A 20,083-nucleotide genomic window follows, 5' to 3' on the forward strand; every position below is an offset into this window, starting at 1 on the left:
TTGGGGGCCTTGTGTTCAATGATTCAATCTCAGTAATTACTAAACATGAAGAATGGGCCAAGTGTCAACATTGTTCTGAGACACATGAGTTGTAATAAACATCACTCAGAAAAAACTAACAAACAAGTCCATCTTGCATATAGATTTGTAGAGTTTACTGGCAGCTTCAGATTCATGCTGGCGATAAGGAGTCGCTTGAGTGAAGCAACTGTTCTGACCACCGGAGTGAAATATCTGTCTGGTACTGCTGTAAATCACGTTATGTTTATGTGAATCTAAGACACTGAAAGGAGAAGAGAGAGTCAGAATAGATCTTTATTCTTAAGAAAGTGCGACCCGGTCTACCGGTGCACAAAAAATAAAAAAAATAAGGGCACAGTCATCGTGTCTTCGTTCACCTGCAGCTAACATGAGGCCGGCAAAACTCAATTCAGCAAACAGAATGAAGAGAAGGAACCAGCGCACACAGCTTGTGTCAAATATTTGACCTAAAATACAATCATAGAAACTACATTTTGTCCCGACTGCATACGATTCATCATAGTGATAAGAACAAGGTTTTAACAAGTCATCTGCTTGATGGTAAAAGCCTTCTGATGCTCCTGCTGGTGCAGGTAACGTCATCCTGAGACTTTGGTTTCCTCACTGGAAACCAGGAGAGACCCTGAACCTGCATGAACCAAAAACTCCTTTGAGGAGCTTAGCAGATGTTTTGTATTGAAACAAGGCACTGTACTGGTACATGTAAGTATTATCATCATCATATATCAATTTTCCATCATAAAGTATTTTTGTACATATTTTCTATGAAATTTAATCATATTAACGACACTTGAATCTTCTTTGCAGCGCCAGCTGTCACTCTACCTTCATATCAGCTTTAATTTAGATCAAAATACGTTTCATGAGCTGCTCCATGATTACACAGCCCATTAAAGACACATCATCCTGAAGTCTCACTCACTGGTCATATTCTGCCTTTAAAACCTGGTCCATGGTCAGTGAGATATAAAAGCACAGCTGATCATGCCTGAGCACTGCTGAACCAAAAATCAATCCATCCCAACGGATGCAGGATAAAACTGACCCTCAAGACTAATAATTAACATTTGTTGGGTCAAAATTCAAGGTAATATAATTCTATTTATCGTATTTTTTTACTGCTGTTTTATGTTTAAATGGAGTAATTTTGATCCAAACAATGTGCATGGTGGAGAGGAAGAGCTAAACAATAACGACTCAGCAGCAGGTTTTCGTATTCTTCATTCAGTCCCCAAAAATAAGAGCAACAAAACAACCATAATAATGCATCTGTTCTCTGACTTTTAAATATCTGATCGACAGCCCAGTGGGAATCACAGTTTAAGTAGTACAGTAGCTCATCACTTGATGAAATTTAGAGTTGTATTGATTCTCTAAAGCTCAGCTTGACACTCAGACAGGCATGTTTTTGGTTCAGGTCGTCAGCCTCTTTATTGATAGTACAGGGGGAAGGGGGGGGGGGGGGGGGGCAGATGACACTATTTAAACCCCTCCCAGGCGCTGCTCTCGGACACGATCCCTCTGCTCATCCTGCTGATGCCGGCCAGCCTGACTTTGGCCCGCGCCGTCCACCTGACGGCGGCTGCCGGATCGTTGGAGTCCGACAGGTTAGCGTAGCGGGAGGAGTCCTCCTCCAGACCCCGGCCCCCCCACGAGGCCAGTTCCAGCGGGACGCTCAGAGAGTCAGGTAACGACACCGCCAAGTCCACCTTCTGGCTCCTCTCCACCAGGGGCTCGTCAGTCACGGTCTCCGTTAAGTTCTCCAGGTGGGGGGGCTCCCAGCCCTCCATCTTCTCCAGTTTTTTGGCAGGTGAGATTTGCCTCATGGTCATAGTGACGCTCTCCCAGAAGCAGAGGCCCTTCTCTGGCTTGTCTTTCTTCTCCTTCTCTTCGTCCTTGATTTTCTTGTGAGACCTGTGCAGAGACAAAGAGCAGGGGGAGAGGCGCAGACTTAACACCGGGCGCTCGGAGCCAGTCGTTCATCAGCGGCTGACGGGACCACTCACGACGGCCGGGTGGGGAAGGGGGACCAGCGTCTCCACGCTGAGGACCGAGGCCTGCCCCGTACGGGGGATCATTATATCGGAATTCCCGGCTGTTTGTCACAGCCGAGAGATTAATTAAGCTTTTCCTCCTCGTACATGCTGTACTTCCTCGAGGGGCCTGAGAGAGTTATTAGCAGCTCGCAGCCGAAGCTCAGTCCAACATGTAAACAAATACAAGTGGTCGGATTCCACTCTATTATTTCTAAGTCGGGAGCGTAAATGTTTTGGCTTCACACACTTCTCCACGAAAGGCGACAGATTGCATCTCATTAACAACGCCTGAACCGCTGCTCGCCTGGTTAGAGGCCATTACTGTGATCATTTCTGTAAACGTGTCCTACACGAAGAAACTTTGAGCCTGTTAATAACAAATAAAAGTCATTTTGTGCAGCAGTAGCCATGAGGCTGGGAGGCAGATCATTAAAGGTTCATTGACTGGAGTGGTTTGGGTCTTTGAGGTCCTCAACCTTTTCCTGTTCATGTTGCGTCAGAAAGGGCGTTCAGAGTCAAATGTGAGCCAAATCAAATACGTGGATCACGCGATCTGCTTTGACAATCCCAGAAAGGAGCAGCTGAACCAGACCATTCTAGATGTGTATCTACATGTGTAGACGTGTCTTATCAACACCTGTTTATGTCTGAATTGTTTCCCAAATAGAATGCGTGTGATTACTTTGAAAACAAACCGTGCGTGTTACATAGTTCTCGATATAAATCAATATAGAACTGGTCTCTACAAAACTCCTAAATTCCAGATTGCTCTGGGTTGTGTCCAAGACACAAAAATGTCAGAAAAAAATGTAAACGGACCACAAATTTAATTTAGAATTACATGAAACTGATACATTAATTTACCTCCCAGCAGAGTTTGGTCAACATTTGTGGTCTGCATGTTCTTCTCACAAGACTCTCTCAGCTTTCCCCTGATGTTATGAAGTTTAGTTGCTCATCCATCAAGCAAAATGAAGCTCATCAAAGAAATGAAGAAACTGCTTGATTAGGACCACGACTTGAATAAAGACAAGGATATTTAACAGTGCTGTCGCAATAATGTACACAGCAGTAAGGAGCTTAAAACAAATACTTGGCTTTAGTCAGCAATTCATGGTTAAATTATTTCAAAATATATGTAAATGGTAAAAGTGTTGACCTTGTTGAATAAAATGTGGTTGTTATTCATTCAAACTGGCATCATGTTTACAACATTGATAAAATCAGTTTACATCCATCTCAGTACAGAGTGGCACATCAACAATAACCTGTTCCGATACGGTTGTTGGTTGTGTTTAACCTCACCCCCTGCGGTCAGTCAGCTTCACTCCAGTCAACAGGAAGTGCTCGTCGTCTTTAGAGGAGAACATCTTCTTCTCCCTCCTCTCTTTCTTGGACATGATCTTCTTCACCTTGGCCTCCTGACAGAAAGTCAACAGACAGGAGGGCATCAGGTTTTGGATTACAGCTCTGAAAAGATTCCTGTCGTTGGCTTCATGTTTTGTGTGACTGACGGGGAGATTTTATGCAATGATTTTTGTTGCTCCAAACATTTCCATTCTGGAGTAGGACGGACTTGGCTGCAGTGTTTGACACATTCCAGTGGGAGACTTCACTCCCTGTGAAACTTTCAGTCTCTCCCATCACATCAGAATTCCTCCCAGCACTCACAGCTTTGCACCGAGTCCAGATACAACCGTCCTCGGTGATTACACAGCGAAGTTTTGGCTTCCTTCCTCTGCTGGGAAGAATTCCCAATGTCAACTGTCAAGGTTATAACATTTACTCCTCCTCACATCCGTGCCTGCCTTCGCTCCATGCTGATCCTCGGTGTGCACGGCAGTGTTTGATTAAGGTGTTTAACCCTGGTGAACTGCCTGTTTTGTTTCTGTATTTCTGCTCATGAAGGAACTCAGTTCAAACGTGTGTGTGTGTGTGTGTGTGTGTGTGTGTGTGTGTGTGTGTGTGTGTGTGTGTGTGTGTGTAGCTTAGAATGCGGATCTGTCCGGGAGTCGCCCCAGCACCGACGACAACAAGCAAACAACCAAACAAACCAAACAGGAACGCACCTCAAAGCAAACAGGAACATATACAACAGGATTCGACAGCAGATGTGGAACTGAACTTCACGACATCACACTTTAGATCAAACACTGACAGACAGACATGCATTCCACCCAGCAAATATTTTGGATTTTTGTCATTTTCTAATTATTTGAAGTGAAATAAAATGAACCTGTCATATTGTATATCGCAAATAAGTATCTTAAAGTACATTATTATCCCTTCAGCTCACTTTCAGCCTTGCTATCTGTATCCCTCCAGCTCCGACTTTCAATGTGCTGTCAAGTGTGAATGGATCAAATTTACCGCACTTCAACATTTGTAGAACAGAAACCAGAGATGGAGTCTTTATGTAAGTGTGTGTTTGTGTGTGTGTGTGTGTGTGTGCGTGCGTGCATGTCGATGAACTCCATGTGTGTATGCCTGAAGATACACAGGCCTGTCTATTCATTACTCTCAAAAGCATTAACCTGGAGGCAACCAGATCCATAGCTGCTCAGTGACCAGCAGAGAGGTAAACCAAGCAGCTCCGGCTCGCTGCGTTCGGGAGCTCTGCCTACAGTTTCACGTAGAACAATAGAACTCTTATTTAGTTTATATTCTCTAAGCTGCACCTCCGAGTTGGAAGCTTTGCTGTTTTGGAAATTACAGTACAACTTGACATCAGTTTGCAGCATCCTTAATGATGGTTCAAATCATTTTCCTAAAAGAAATACTTCTTAATTTCAGTGAATAATATAAAAGAAAATGCAGCAGTCCAGACTGAAATCAGCCTTTTCCTCCAGGACTTCATGTCTATGTTTATGTGTCCTAATATGAGCATGAAACAACAGAGTGTGAAAGAATCGCAGCCTTTCATAGTGTTCAAGCAGGTCGCGGCTATTTTCAGCTTTGTTTTTCTTCCACAGTAATTGTTCCAGTCCGAAATGTCCAGCTCCTCGAAAGAATGCCGCGTTTCCTTCCCTTCTTCAGCCCGGGCCACCCGTCTTCACAAACAGGACGGGTCATAAAAGCATGTCCTGCGAAACGAGGCCGCCATACATAAAGCGCGCAGCTCGCCAGAGTTCACGGACAATGCGTCGCCTGTACGCCTTCCACGCCAAAGGTCAGAGACGACCTCACCTTTGAGCTCAGACCTGCTGTCAGCACGGATTATAAAACGATACGAATCTTTCATGAGCAGAGTGACAAGAGGCGATTATCCCCACAAACCCGCACGAGGTTTGACGGGGATGACGACACAGCTGAGTCTCTGAAACGTGCCGAGTCGGCACTAAGAGGGATTCATCAGTAACTCGCTGTATTTAGTGTATGAGGTCCTCCTGATTAATGCCGACTGCAGTGACGTGTTATCATGAAGTCATGTGTTCTGCTGTTTGAATAAAACGTTTACGCTTGCATAAAGTCACCGCAGCATGACAAGCTATTGAAAAGCATAAATATGTGATTTTTTTTGCTTGACTTGTGATTACAGAAATATCTGTTTTACAAGCTTTTGACTTTAATAATGACAGTTCTTTCCTAAATTTCAGATAAAGATGTTTGAGCAGAGGTTCAGTTTACATTAGAACTGAAGAGTGCTTACATAAAGTATATTTTTATACTCGCCTATTTTTTGCTCTTTATTTCGGGAAACATGATGTTAGACACTTGTGGAGTTCTGTGACCCCCGTGGAATCACTGGAAAAAAACACTAGAAACTGAAATATCAGCAGTCTGTAAACTGCTTCACACAGCTTGTTTTACTTAACAAAAGCAAAACATGGAAATAAATACAGTCAATAAAATTGTGAGTGTGTTTACAAACATTTGGGTGAATAAAATGCACTGTCTGCAAAGTAAAATGCATGTTTACAACAGTCCTTATACTGATATCAGTGTTGTTTTCAATAGTTTTTTTTCATTCAGAAGTTATTTCCAAATACTTTGTTGACCTAAAATTGTCATATTGTTTTAATATTGTTACTTCTTACTTGCTATATGTTTTCTTAAACTCATTATGAACATATTTGTGTGATACTGTAAAGGTAAACTGAGTAAGAAAATTCCAAATGTCACGCAAAAATGAGTTGGAAAAAAACAACAACAACAAAACAAATATGGAGATAATTTTGTGTCTTTATTATTCAATCAATCAAAAAAGGTTTTGCAAACAAAAAAGAGAGTTGAGACCAAAAAACATAAAGTTGCAATCAAAAAATAAAAGTTCAATCAAATAGAATAAATCTGAGAACAAAATTATTTAAGTGGCAACCCCACCAAATTTTTTTGACATCAAAACAGAAAAAAACTTTGGTTTTGAATTGTGAAGTTTTGCTTGCAAGCTCAAAAGTTTTGGTTTTGAATTAAAAAGTTTTGGTTGCAAATTCAAAAGTTTTGGTTACGAATCCAAAAGTTTTGGTTACGAATCCAAAAGTTTTGGTTGCGAATCCAAAAGTTTTGCTTGCGAATCTGACTGAACCCAATGGGCGGGGCCAACACTAGTGGAAGAGAGAAGAGCTCCTATTGGTCGCTTTGACCTCGCTCCTCCACCGCCTGTCTCCGCGCTGTTGCTGCTGCTTCCGCATTCGGTAAAGGCCAGTAGATATTGCAGGCTTTTTTCAATCTTCCCCGATTCAGAGACCACACACTAGAAGACAACAGAGGACAGATCGCACCAGAACTTCCTCTCCTGATCTTCTAGCGTGCGGTGTCCTGTGGAACACACTAGAAGATTCTTCATTAGAGAATCGGCTCCTCGCTCTTCAAAATCTCGCGGAGTCAAACTTGATTTTGAGCGTTTTCCCTTCAGTCCTGTGTTTACATTCATCTCCACTATTAATAATAAGCGGAGAGCTTATTCCCTCACGTCATTCATTCATATCGGCTCCGTTCTTTCAGAGCACACCCCCCCCCCCCCCCCCCCCCCCCCCCGTGCGCGCGCAGCACGGAGTGTTTACTGTCAGAAAGTTTAAATGTTCTAGTATAGACGAGGGGAACATACGTAGTTTGACATCATTTTCTTATCATTTACCCCTTATTTGATAATAATTTAGCTCATTCATGTGTGTTTATTTCTTTTTTTTACGTTTCACTCCAGAGAGAAACAGCATAGAAATAAGTTATCGCAATCTGTGACGGACAAGCTACTTTTTAAAAAAAATCATCATTTTTTGTCCCCAGATTTAATGGTTTAGACCAGAATTAAAATGCATTGATTAGGAAAAAGTTTCATTATACGTCCAAGTCCTCAGAAAGTTGTTTTTGCAATTCTTTCGTGATGGTTAATAATGGAGATGAACTGAAACATTGGGATTATTGCAGGACTGGCGAGATGCAGATGAGTGAACCAGATCTGGGTTTGGGTCTGAATGAAATACAGTTCATCCAGGAGCGATACAGTTATTGAGGAATAACCTCTCGTTTTCTGCACTACTGAGCTTTTCTGTTTCACTGTCATATAGTGAATATATTTCAAAGACATATATTCATGTCTCCAGCTCTGACAGCTGAGAGGGGATTTTTTTTTCAACACCTCAGTAAAACGGAACTGTTCGGCCGATCAGGGAGCTTTATTCTGAGGGTGTGGACAGGTCGGCTCTGAGCTGATCGTCTAGCAGGGCACCGCACACCACAGGATTTGCGATCGGAAATATTAAACATGTTCATTATCTTCGATCTCGGCTTCCAATGCCTCCCGAGCGGCTCCGATTGGAAAAAAAAAAAAAAAAAAACCTCTCGGAACACACCGCACACTACAGGAAGATCGGACCCGAACTCATTTACATACTCCTGACAATCAGACCTTTGGCATCATTCGGGAGGAGAAAACCGGGACAAAATTCGGCCCATGGTTCGGGCATGGATAACTGCCAATAATCCTCTAATGTCTACTGGCCTTTACCAATGCGGAAGCAGCAGCAACAGCGCGGAGACAGGCGGTGGAGGAGCGAGGTCAAAGCGACCAATAGGAGCTCTTCTCTCTTCCACTAGTGTTGGCCCCGCCCATTGGGTTCAGTCAGATTCGCAAGCAAAACTTTTGGATTCGCAACCAAAACTTTTGGATTCGTAACCAAAACTTTTGAATTTGCAACCAAAACTTTTTAATTCAAAACCAAAACTTTTGAGCTTGCAAGCAAAACTTCACAATTCAAAACCAAAGTTTTTTTCTGTTTTGATGTCAAAAAAATTTGGTGGGGTTGCCACTTAAATAATTTTGTTCTCAGATTTATTCTATTTGATTGAACTTTTATTTTTTGATTGCAACTTTATGTTTTTTGGTCTCAACTCTCTTTTTTGTTTGCAAAACCTTTTTTGATTGATTGAATAATAAAGACACAAAATTATCTCCATAAACAAACACTATCCGAGAACATTTTGTCTGCAGTCCTTGTAAGTACAAACGGTGACAAGAAAAATCCACGAAAGTTCCAGAATGACTTCATTTCTTAGCTGCTGCTTGTCTTGGGATAAAGAATTAAGATAACAGTAAAAACACACACATTGCTGCAAAACAAACCGGACAGTTCTGCAGTGATAAGCTTCAGGATAAGAGACAATGGCTGAAGGCTGGTGTGTTTACAGATAAACACTGCAGGCTCAGCAGGCTGCTGACCCCTGTGCTGCACTGCCAAACAGGCTGTAGTTCTGAAAAAAAAAAAAAAAAACCAGGAGGAACTGCTGGTTGATGGGGGCTTTCTTTGTGTTTGCATGTTATACATGGGCCGTTGTGAGTTTATTCATGTGTTATGAGAGAGTTTAGGTGTGAGACCAGATCAGACTGTGCTGGATGGAGCCAAGTCTTTAAGGTCTGTCAGAGTTAAAGCTGTACAATCGTGCTCGTGTGTATATGTGTGTGTGTGTGTGTGCGTGATCATTCTGTATGCGGGTAGTACATCTGAATAGTTGTGAAGTTACTGTTTACCTTGGATACCGCAGTGACAGCTTCCTCATTCTCTTCCTCTCCTTCTATGTCTTTGTCCTGAGGTAGAAACACACACACACACACACACACACACACACACACACACACACACACACACACACACACACACACACACACACACACACACAGAATGAGTTACCATCAGTAGCTGCTCCTGAACACAAACACTCGTTCCAACCGCACTTTCCTTTTTGCAGGGATCTTGTGTGTGTTTGTGTGTGTGTGTGTGTGTGTGTGTGTGCGTGAAGCATGTGGAGTGTGCGTATCTCTTCCTGTGAAAGACGCTTTGGCGCTGTAACATAAACAGGCTGTGTTTGGAGGGCGGGATGGAGGGATGGATGGATGGAGGATGAGGGGAGATGAGGGGAAACCACTGAGCTCAGAGGGCCGATTGAAACAAAGGACAGAGAAAACAAACCCATGACCCACTACATTAATAGTGTGCTGCACTATTTGGATTTGACACAGCTATTTTGGTTCCATTGTGAATCAGTCATCAGCTTTTTTTTTTTTTTAAATACATCTTTTGTATAATATTTGTGTTACAGATTTTTATCATGTTACATGAAGATTTTTGTCAGCTCTCCACTTCCAATAAGACTACAAACAACAGAAAAACCTAAAAAACATAACTCAAAGGTGCAGATCTGGAACATATTTTGAATTTGAGCTACTTTTGTCGTGCATTGAACTTCACTTACATGAGACTTGTACAGTCTATCTTCAATACTCGAGCCCTGAAATGACTTCGACCGCAGAAATGTTTCATATTATTCAGATATATGTTGCAATGTTTGTAGTTTCATCTGCATATTTGCTTTAAATTTTATCCTCCACTCTACGATGGCTGCTTCAGGAGCTGTAACCACACAGTTACACAAAACCAAACACAAAGTTACTCATAGTCCAATGATGACGAGTCAGAGGAAGCGCTGAAGAAGTAAAGATGATGCTAAGAATGATGTCTCTCAAACGCCTTAAGTAACAACCGCCTCACTGATTTAAACACACATTTCCAGCTCTTCCCTGTCGGATCAGAAGTGTTGTTCCATGCCGTTGCATTTCAGCCACCATGACCTGAAACCTGAACCTGTATCTGCTGGAGCCCGAACATCCAGCTGCACTCTGACTGCAGCATTTGTCTTGTTCCTTCAGACTTTTAAGTTCTCTGTTCTGCAGCCTTGGGATCCCCGGTCTTCAATGCTGTTTGCCTTTAAAGATTTTTTTGCCCCGTGCTTGCAAAGACTTAAAGACATTAAGTCACATGAAGACAGCTGAAGTCGTCAGATCGAGCCTGAAGGATCCACGAATCAGAGTTCCTGGAAAGTGATCAAAGCTGGAGGAACTTCGAAGATCTAATGACTCCATGAGAGGGAGGAGGAGAAATAGTGGCTGCTGGACGTGTCTCAGCAAAGCCTGCTGGGTCTCCGCCACCTGAACTGATCAAAGGCACACACACACACACACACACACACACACACACACACACACACACACACACACACACACACACACACACTGATCACTGGCTACTGTTACTGCAAAAGCACTAAGAGCTTTAAAACCAAGGGAGAGTGAAGGGAGGAGAGTCAGATTGAAGGGGAGTTTAGGAGCAGGGGGTCTTATTTCTCACCCCGGGGGGTCTCTCTCTCTCTCTCTCTCTCTCTCTCTCTCTCTCTCTCTCTCTCTCTCTCTCTCTCTCTCCACACTCTCGACATGGATTATCTTTATCTTTAAAGTTAGCCTGAAAACTCAGTAATGTGGCAGATTTCTCACAGGTTAATCCCACAAATGCATGTTTTTTTTTTAATGAATGTGGCATTAAAGAAAAGTGAAATAGACTACTTAATTCCCAAAAAGCTATTCTCTAAAGATTAAAATAATAAACAGACGTTTTCTCACTTGACTGCTCATGATTACAGCTCAGATTTCATCATGTGAACACATTTTGCTTGATTAAATTTCACAATATCTGATCTTTCCAGGTCACATTACAAACCAGTAGGAAAAAAAAAAATCCATTTTGTGGTTTCATGGTTCTGATTTTAACTTCTGAGACAAAACCCAAAGTTTGATTTCCACACAAACTCCCCCTCCCCCCCCCAGCTGGTACTCAGGACCACTTAAGCCTGCTTATCCTCCTTATGGCTGCGTGAGGTAGATGTGAGGCCGGCAGACATTTTTCTCAGAACTGCTGCTTGCTTTCATGATCCCACTTCACAAAGTGGCGGAATTAGAGCGGCTTTATTTCTGGATTCAGGTGCGGTAGGACCGTACGCCGCAAACAAACAAGCGCACACACCTTCTGCACACTCACTGTTATTTGCAGCCCGAACTTCAAAAGTGAGTGAGTGATGAGGAAGCAAGCAGGCACAGGGCCCTCGGTTGCCCCAGAGCATGACTAACAGTATACTGACTTTAGTTTCTTTTTTTGTTCCTCTCCTCCTTTCCCCCCCTTTTTCCTCCCATCTTACCTCTGCTTCTTTAGATGTCTTATCCCTTTATTCCTCTCTGTCTCCTGGTCTCTGATGTACAGTTTGAACTCACAACAAGGGGCTCAAGACGCCAGTTTAGCCACTGAACCCGAATGCAGAAGAAAGATACCACGACTGAGGGAAATAAAGTGCTTCGGACAAATAAGCAGAAGGGGCCGGATGGACAGTGGGGGGGAATTAATATGTTTGAGACCATGTGAATGCTGGTGCATGAAGTAGAAGAACAGGATTTGAAATCTCCCCCCCGAGCGAGACACTTTACCCTCATCAGCTCAGTTGCACAGGAGCCAACAGACCAGACCGCGGCGGTTCTGAGTAGTTTTCAGTTATGTGCTCTTCTTTAGGAAAACTACTGACACGTCCCTGGATGGTCAAAACAACTGAAAGGTTACGGTATCACCATCATTTTTATTGGTAATGCAATAATACTGATGTTTTGATCAATTAATTTTCTTTTAATCCTTAATTTGTGGGACTGAGGGTTCTTGTTCTTATCCAGTCTGACACGTTTGACCTTTGGAAACCCCACAGCCTCCTAACAGGTACCACTGCAATGTGATCACGACACAAGAATGCCGCACGTCTCCCGTCCGCCCGCTCAGCGTGAGGCAAATCAGACAGTGCAGCGACTCCGGTCTGAATAAGGGGAAGGAAAAACCCCGCATTCCCAGATTGTGCTATAATAACTTTCATCCTGGCTTCATCCTGTAAGGCGGCCGGGTCGGCGCTGCCTCTTCGCCGTGTTTACGGCGTTTTATGAGCCGACCCTCTGACCCCCGGACCCGCTTTACTGCCATGGTGACTCGGGGAGACTTCTCTTGTGACTTTCCCAGGGAATCTAAGGAAGAGGTTGCTGCTCTGATCTGAAATTGGTTTTTCTTATCAACACAGTTGCGCTGGCGCTCCTGAGAGCAGAGAGACACAGTGAACTTGAAGCAGGTTCAGAGAGGAGACCACAAGGGATGTTTCCCAGGAAAGTCAGGAAGAACTCAGAAATCCAGCACGCTGCAACAGTTTATCACAACTTTATCACAACAACTGATTTATTAAAAAAAAGAAAAGAAACACTGGGAAACAAATTTAGTTGATCTTTCGAACTTCCTTAGTTCCTTCAATATTTTGAATAATTCCTTGTGCTATAAACTCTGGTACTTGAGAAATTGCCCTAAATATCACATTGTGAACTACAGATGTGATCCACTCCTCATTCCTTATTCAAGCCATAACACTGACCAAAAAAAAAAAACCTTGAATGTGCCGTTTAAAAAAGTTTGGATGACACACAGCTGATTAGATAATACAAACACGTGAACAACATGTTATTTTGGGGACAAAACAAACTGAGTTCTCAAAGCTTTAAGATAAAAAAGGAAAGAACTGAAATTCTAAGAATGTGCGTGAAAAACTGCAAAAATCTCCTCTCAACGCTGAGATAAACAGTGTGTGTGTGTGTGTGTGTGTGTGTGTGTGTGTGTGTGTGTGTGTGTGTGTGTGTGTGTTCTCGTATTTCTATCCTTGTTGGGGCCAAATGTCCCCACAAGGATAGCAAAACGTGGAACGACGTGCCTTGTGGGGACCTTTTTCTGGTCCTAAGTAGGAGAAACAGTGTTTTCTTGACCATGTTGTTGTTACTGAAAAAAGTAAAAGTGCAAAAACATTTCTTTAGGGCTACGCTTTGTTGTGGTGTGGGTTAGGGTTAGGGTAAGGGTCAGGGTTAGGGGCTAGACATGAATGGGAGTCAATGGAAGGTCCCCACAAGGATAGAAATACGAGACTGAGCGTGTGTGTGTGTGTGAGAGAGAGAGACTATGACTGATTCCAGCTGCTTCCAAGTGCAGATACTCTTAAACCTGAGAAACACACGCACACACACACACACACACCTACTGCCCTCCCAGCAAATTTACACACAGCTTTACCAACACAAGAATAGGCGTATGAACAGGTGAGGTAGGAAGAGACAGAAAATAATCCTCCATCATCTTCATCTTCATATTCATGACTCTGACAAGAGTTTATGACCTTTAAAAACAGCAAGTTGACCCCAAACAGAGTGTGATGCTTGTTCATATCTCAGATTCCACATAATTTCTACCATTTTGCTGTAATCCTGTTTAGATTATTATTGTTTTTGAACCATTACAGATTAATCTGAAAGACCAAGGTTTTGTTTATTTGTTGGTTTTCAATAAGAACAAAACCTACATTCTCTTTTCCTTTTCTTGTTTTTAAATGTCTGAATCTAATCTTTAGCCTCTCACTATTTCCTGCCAGTCTCCCTCACAGCTGACTTGACTGAGAGCATTTGTCCTCTTCCTCCACCTGCTTATCAGCATCAAGGAGACTGATTTCCTTATTAGAACACACAAAAAGTTCTCCAGATGAAAGATACTTTGAGATCTTACTTTTATTTGCCAACACATTTATTTAATTGTAAGTACTTCGAATTAAATGAACTAAACAAGAGCACCAAAAGGGTGAATTTTAGCCGCACGTTAAGAGTGCTGCCAGCCAGTGTTGTCGGTGTGTGTCCGTCTCTGTACCTTGTAGGAGTGATGATGGTGCCAGGACATGTCGTCCTCCTCCGACGCGTAATCCACCAGCACTTTACTCTTGGTTTTCTTGAACATTCTTCCGCTGATCGCCCCAATAAAAAAAAAAAAATAATAATAATAAAAGAAAAAAGGAGAAGAAGAAGGCAACAGGATTTCTTTAAAAAGAAATGATAAAAGTTAACCCGCTCTTCTTGGTTCGGGTTTTCTCTCCGGAGCGATCGCAGCGACGCACCGAGGCGCGTTCAACTCCGTCAGGTTATTTTCTCCAGGCGCAAATCCGGAGGGGTTTCTCTGAAAACAACTCATTCATCGGGGTACCAGGAGCCGGATGACGCTCGCATTTCGTTTCGTAAGAGGTCTTTTTGTATGTGTGTGTGTGTGTGTGTGTGTGTGTGTGTGTGTGCTTGTGTATGCGCGCTTCGTGCGTATTTACGCAGGCCGGACCACCTGGACCTCAGACGGTCGCTCCTCCCATGATGCCCCCCTTTACAGTTCCTCGAAGTTGCCATGGCAGAAAGAGGAAGGGGTCAAACTTCTCATCTCCAGCCAATGCAAGCATTCAGCCACACTTCAAAGCTCAATGCAAGTTTTCTACATTCAAATTTAAATGTGATCTGATTGTAAAATGCCTCCCATCGCTTTACGCACATCTGTAATAGATTACACTTGATTTTTTTTTTCATTTGTCACATACACATTCACATTTGGCAGAGAAATGCAGCTTTGCCCACCATGAACAAGAAAAAAAATGACAAAATAAACAAAAAAAAATTGTGGACTATAAAAGAAAAACACAAGCAATATTAGAAAAACACACAAATAGTTAAAAATAAAGCATAAAAGAAGCAAAAAATGGACACATTCATTCTGTGCACACAGGGCAAAAAGCGGTGGGTGTGTAAAAGTGAGAACGTGCATCCATAGAGAAAGTGCAGTTTGTGTTATGTGCAACACTGCGGTACCGACAGACGTGTGTCTCTGTCTGTGACTGGAGGTCAGAGTTCACAGTAGGGAACACGCTCCTCCTGAGTCTCTCCTTCTTGCCTTGATGAGGTGAAGGCGTGGGTTGGAGCACGTCCGGTATTCATGGTGTACCCATACGAATAAGAAGATATTTAAAAAATATCCACATTTCCATAAATTATTACCTGAAGTAGTGTTGCTACATTGCTGCCACACAGCATTGTTTGTCATCACAATAGATCACATTTCGTTATTTTCTATAGGTTTAACCAGTCAAGAGAAAACTGGAAGTGAGCAGAGGTGGGAACCTGAACTGTTATCTGTTCCAACAAGGAACTTCATCTCGTTGCTGAATCTCTTTGGGTCGTTTCTTTATACCATTTCTGAAATTATGATTCTCCACACTTAAAAACTGAGCAAAAAGGTTTTATTCATGTGCTTCTTGTATAATCACAAGTCCAAATTAAAAGGCAAAAGTCATAATAATAGCAGCAACCAAAGTCTACAGCATGTTTGTTTTTTTGTTTGTTTGGTTTTTTTTTTTTACAATTAACCACACTTAGAACAAAGTGTTTTTCAGTTTGAGATCAGAGTGTCCTTAATGGGTTAAAGGCTTTTTAATTTTAAATTTATATTCAACACACACACACACACATGCACACACAGGCACAATCATGCGCATACACAAGTTATTTTCCAGGTTCTGGTCTCATATTTACAGAACGTGTTTGCAGTATAAAAATACAAACTTCCGTAGTCATTTGGGGAATAAATCTCTCTCCCTCTCTTTATTTCCTCCTCAGTCTCTCTCTCTCTCTCTCTCTCTCTCTCTCTCTCTCTCCCTCAAAGCCCATTGACGCCAGAGGAAACAAATAACACATTATGTTGCAGCGCTGACCTCTTTAAATAGCCGCGGTTTAACTCCGGTTAAGACCGCTCACCTGATTCAAAGACCCTTGAATTCCTGTTTCAATGTCCACATTATACTGTAAGTCAGGCGGGAATGTAGGTTACAGGACATGCAAGAGCTTACAGGAAAAGCAAATGTTTTCATTTTAGACAAAGCAGCTATTATTTCTGAGTTTTCTTTCTTTTCTGCCGGGAAAAGAACATTTTTTTAATCGGACAAGGTGCGGAGCAGCGCAGTGTGTAATCTGAGGTTTAAAGCTGCTGTAGTTTTATCACAGGAGGAACAAAGCGGAACAATTTCTACAGAACCGAGGCAGCAAGGATTTTTATTTCCGTGAACTGCAGCAGTAAAGAGTGTGTGTGCTCTGTAAGTGATAGCTGACACACTGTTCGGACGTGTCCATCACACGTCTGCAGGCCGACCCGTCACCTCCGACCCTGAGGGTCATCACAGTGTCAGCTGCTCTTTCGGGAAATGATCTTTGAAATACTTTCCCACAGAATCCCAGTATCCCATGATTCTGGTTTCCTCGGTTGATAAAGTGAATGATATTTCTTTCACAGGTTGTTGGTTCGGTTCCCCATCTTATCCTGATCACTGTTGCTGCAAACAAATTGTGAGTCAAAAATTGTGTATTTAATGTTTTTTTCAGTGGATTTAGAGGACATGTACACAACTCAGATGCCGTTTGTTGGCGACAGTCCGTACAGTGAGTCACTCGTGCGTCAGCTGCTGTGATCGTCGGGACAGTAGGTCAGGTCCGACGGGGTCACGGCAGGACGCCGCTGGGATTAACCCACCTGCCGTTAACGTCTCGTGCGCTGCCAGATGTACAGCACAGCTTAGAGCTGCTGGACCTGGAGCTTCTTCTGGCACGCTGTCAGCTGGACTCACAGTTCTGTTTGTTTGTTTGTTTTGATGCATCCCATCCATCTTCTAGATCACTTTATCCAGCGTAGGACCGTGGATCTGATCCCAGCTGACTATGGGAAAAGGCATCGCAGGGCAAACACACACTCCTATTCACATCTATGAGCAATTCACAGTGAGAGTTTGATTTGCAAGTATTTAAAATTAGGGTAACACTTTACTTGAAGCCCCTCTTTATAACACATTATAAGTAGTTATAAACACTAATACATGATCACAATGCTTTATAACTCACTATACAGCAGTATACAGCATAGGATTAAGGTTAGGGTTAGGGTTAGGGTTAGGGTTAGGGTTTGGTCCTGGCATTGTGATCATCTATGAATGTTTATAACTACAGCTACACATGTTATAATGGCATTATAATGCTTTATGAATGTACTTATAATGTGTTATGCAGGGGGGCTTCAAGTAAAGTGTTACCAAAATTAGTGACAAAAAAGCTTGAGCAGTTAAAAACTGGATGAAAGAACAGGATGCTTTATCACATTACTGTGTGTACACACAGTGCTTTCTGTCTATATTCTCCCTGGACACACCAGACGTACATGTGACTGCACATCGCCGACATCTTGACTTAATTCCCGCGGCGGTGACACTGTACACAGAAGGAGCCGGCCGAGATTAACTGTGACTCGGCAGCGATCTGATGAGACTGGCAGGCCGTCGAATCTGAACCCGCTGGCCGGCGGCGAACATTAAAGCTTTAATTACGTTCACAGGCCAAACTGGTGGGGATGTTCCCGAGAGACGCTGAGCTGAGCCGCGCTGTAATGAACAGCCGGCGTCTGAAGACCGACTTAAAGATCAAACTGTGAGTTTGGTGTGGTGTGAAATAACTTCGATCTGAAGTTAGTGGTGGGAATATGGGTGAATTCAACAATCTGTAGATTTCTTCTTCTTTTAGCTCTTTCCTTTCCATCCATCTTCCAGTGGTAGCCTTTCCAGAACAATCATTGATGGAACGGCAAAACACGTCAGCAAAACACTTACTACCCACAGGCTTCTTCAGAACTGTTTTCTGTCTGATTGGACCTAAAACAAAATGCCTGTGCAACAAATTTCACCACAAGTCAAAGTCAGCTTGAAGCCGTAGCGCAGTTGGTGTTCAGCTTCAGACACCTGTGAATTATAATTAGCTTTACCATTAGTGCAGCTTCACACAGGAATTTGGAAAATACGTGCTCCCTAACTGACGTCGGCGTGCTTTAAATTAAACATTAACCGATTGTTCCATTGACGCTGCAGTTTTACACATTGCACTGCGTAATAGAAGGAACCATTTCTGCCCAGGTCGTTTATCGTCACACCTCATCGGGTTTGCAAACACACACACACACACCTCCTCTTCAGTATTTAGGAGAAACTTTCCAGGAAAAATCGCACGTCTTCGCATCTCGTGTTTCTCCTGAATTTTTCTAAATGCATACAGCATCATACATGCAGAAAATAAAAATATACAGTGACAAAGGCTGTTTCTTGGATTGACTAACGTGCGATGAGCTGTTTCTGCATGTCAAGGATAAATGACTTCTGAGAGGGTTTTAATGAGCTCAAGGACGAGAACATATTTAAAACACGGCTAAGCCGCTCCATCAATGATGAGGAGCCATTTAAAGGCCAGGAGGAATGTGCTGTGTCACTGAGCGCACACACACACACGCACACACACACTAAGAGATAAGTCCACCGGGCTAAAAAGGATTACGCTTTATCACAGCACAACATGTGTTCTTCACTGCGTTTGTGTGTGTGTGTGTGTGTGTTTTTTCTTTCATTTTTCTGCGTAGGTGCAGAGTCAGGGTCAGATAAATGAACTTGATCAAAACAGGACACTCAGGTGAAAATGACTTTCTCAGATTGAAATCTCCACAAAACAGCGCCCCCCCCCCAAAAAAAAACAAAAAAAACAAAAACAAACATCAACTGAAGCGAATTAGTAATGTCCAGCTTTAGAAGTGAAGCACTTAACACATTTTGATGTAAGTATTAAGTATTCATTATGTAAAAGTAAATGATTGTACCCATAATGGTTTTTAATGTGTTACATCTGTCAGCACGGTGAATAAGTAGTATCTGGTTTCTTCAAGACACTCGACATCACAGTTAAACAGCAGCTTTACAGACAGTCTCTCCAAAGTGGTGTCGAATGCGTCTTTAAAATGCAGCATGGAGAAAAGCCCTGCACGCACAGGGAGAAATTCGGTAACACTTTACTTGAAGCATCCAGTATAACACATTACTAGTACATTTATAAAGCATTATAATGCCATTATAGCACGTGTAGCTATAGTTATAAACACTCCTAAATGATCACAATGCCAGAACCTAACCCTAACCCTATGCTGTATAGTGGGTTATAAAGCGTTGTGATCACGTATGAGTGTTTATAACTACTTATAATGTGTTATACTGGGTGCTTCAAGTAAAGTGTTACTGAAATTTCCATATCGAAAGGCTTCCAAATTCAACCGTGACTCAAACTGGACACATTCTCACTTTCTGGAAAGCCACTACAGAAGTACATAACTGTGCTGGTCATTTGAAGTTATGTTAACATAAGGATATCCATTATTTGTTACTCAGACATAATTAACATTTTAAATTAAACGAGTGCTTCTTTTTTTAATTTAAACATATTTTAAGTAGAAAATACTGCATATAAAAACTGGATGCCCTGTGAATATGAAGAGTCTCCGTCATGCCAACTTTGCCTTCAGTTCAGGTATTTATTATCAACCGAGTTGCTCCTGTTTCCCTTTGAGACGTCACTCTTTCTTATTTCTCGTGTCTGAAAACTGTTGTCTGGGTCAGAAACATTTATGCACTGTGTCTCAGCCTCACTCAGAGTGATTGATCTACATGTCCTGTGCGTTGCAGGTGCCTCCCTGCTTCGTCACATCTGAATCTCATGACGGTGCCATCGCCGAGCATCAGAAGAGGCCCAAACAGTTCCTCAGTGCTGCCCAGAGACATTTAAGACATGCAGGACAGAGACCCACCAGCTCACATGCATGCATCGATGCACAGAAACAGTCGTGCACTTACAGCATTTACCTTTAAAACATGTTTTGTGGATGTGCCTCTCGCTCGTTTTCGTCCACCTCGTCACCAGAAGAGACATTTAGCTCTTTGTTGTTGGCTGTAAGCAACGGTAACAGGAG

General features: G+C 42.5%; 1 protein-coding gene across 3 annotated transcripts; it reads right to left on the reverse strand.

Moving 5' to 3' along the window:
• Positions 1–297: 297 nt before the first annotated feature.
• On the reverse strand, positions 298–16,156 carry LOC115402159 (testis development-related protein). Of its 3 annotated transcripts, none has more exons than XM_030110623.1 (5): positions 16,020–16,156; positions 14,105–14,210; positions 9,046–9,102; positions 3,384–3,499; positions 298–1,956 (listed from the first exon to the last, which is right to left on the reverse strand). In XM_030110623.1, exons 2-5 carry the CDS (start codon positions 14,189–14,191, stop codon positions 1,521–1,523), a joined length of 696 nt encoding a protein of 231 aa, XP_029966483.1. In that variant the 5' UTR covers positions 14,192–14,210; positions 16,020–16,156; the 3' UTR covers positions 298–1,520. The 3 variants fall into 3 exon arrangements, with proteins under 3 accessions (XP_029966483.1, XP_029966484.1, XP_029966482.1); XM_030110624.1 differs by lacking the exon at positions 16,020–16,156 and adding an exon at positions 14,346–14,541 and having other exon boundaries at positions 14,105–14,208; XM_030110622.1 differs by lacking the exon at positions 16,020–16,156 and having other exon boundaries at positions 14,105–14,540.
• Positions 16,157–20,083: the final 3,927 nt, after the last annotated feature.

The sequence above is a fragment of the Salarias fasciatus genome, chromosome 15, assembly GCF_902148845.1.
Source record: "Salarias fasciatus chromosome 15, fSalaFa1.1, whole genome shotgun sequence".
Classification (NCBI taxonomy): Eukaryota; Metazoa; Chordata; class Actinopteri; order Blenniiformes; family Blenniidae; genus Salarias; species Salarias fasciatus.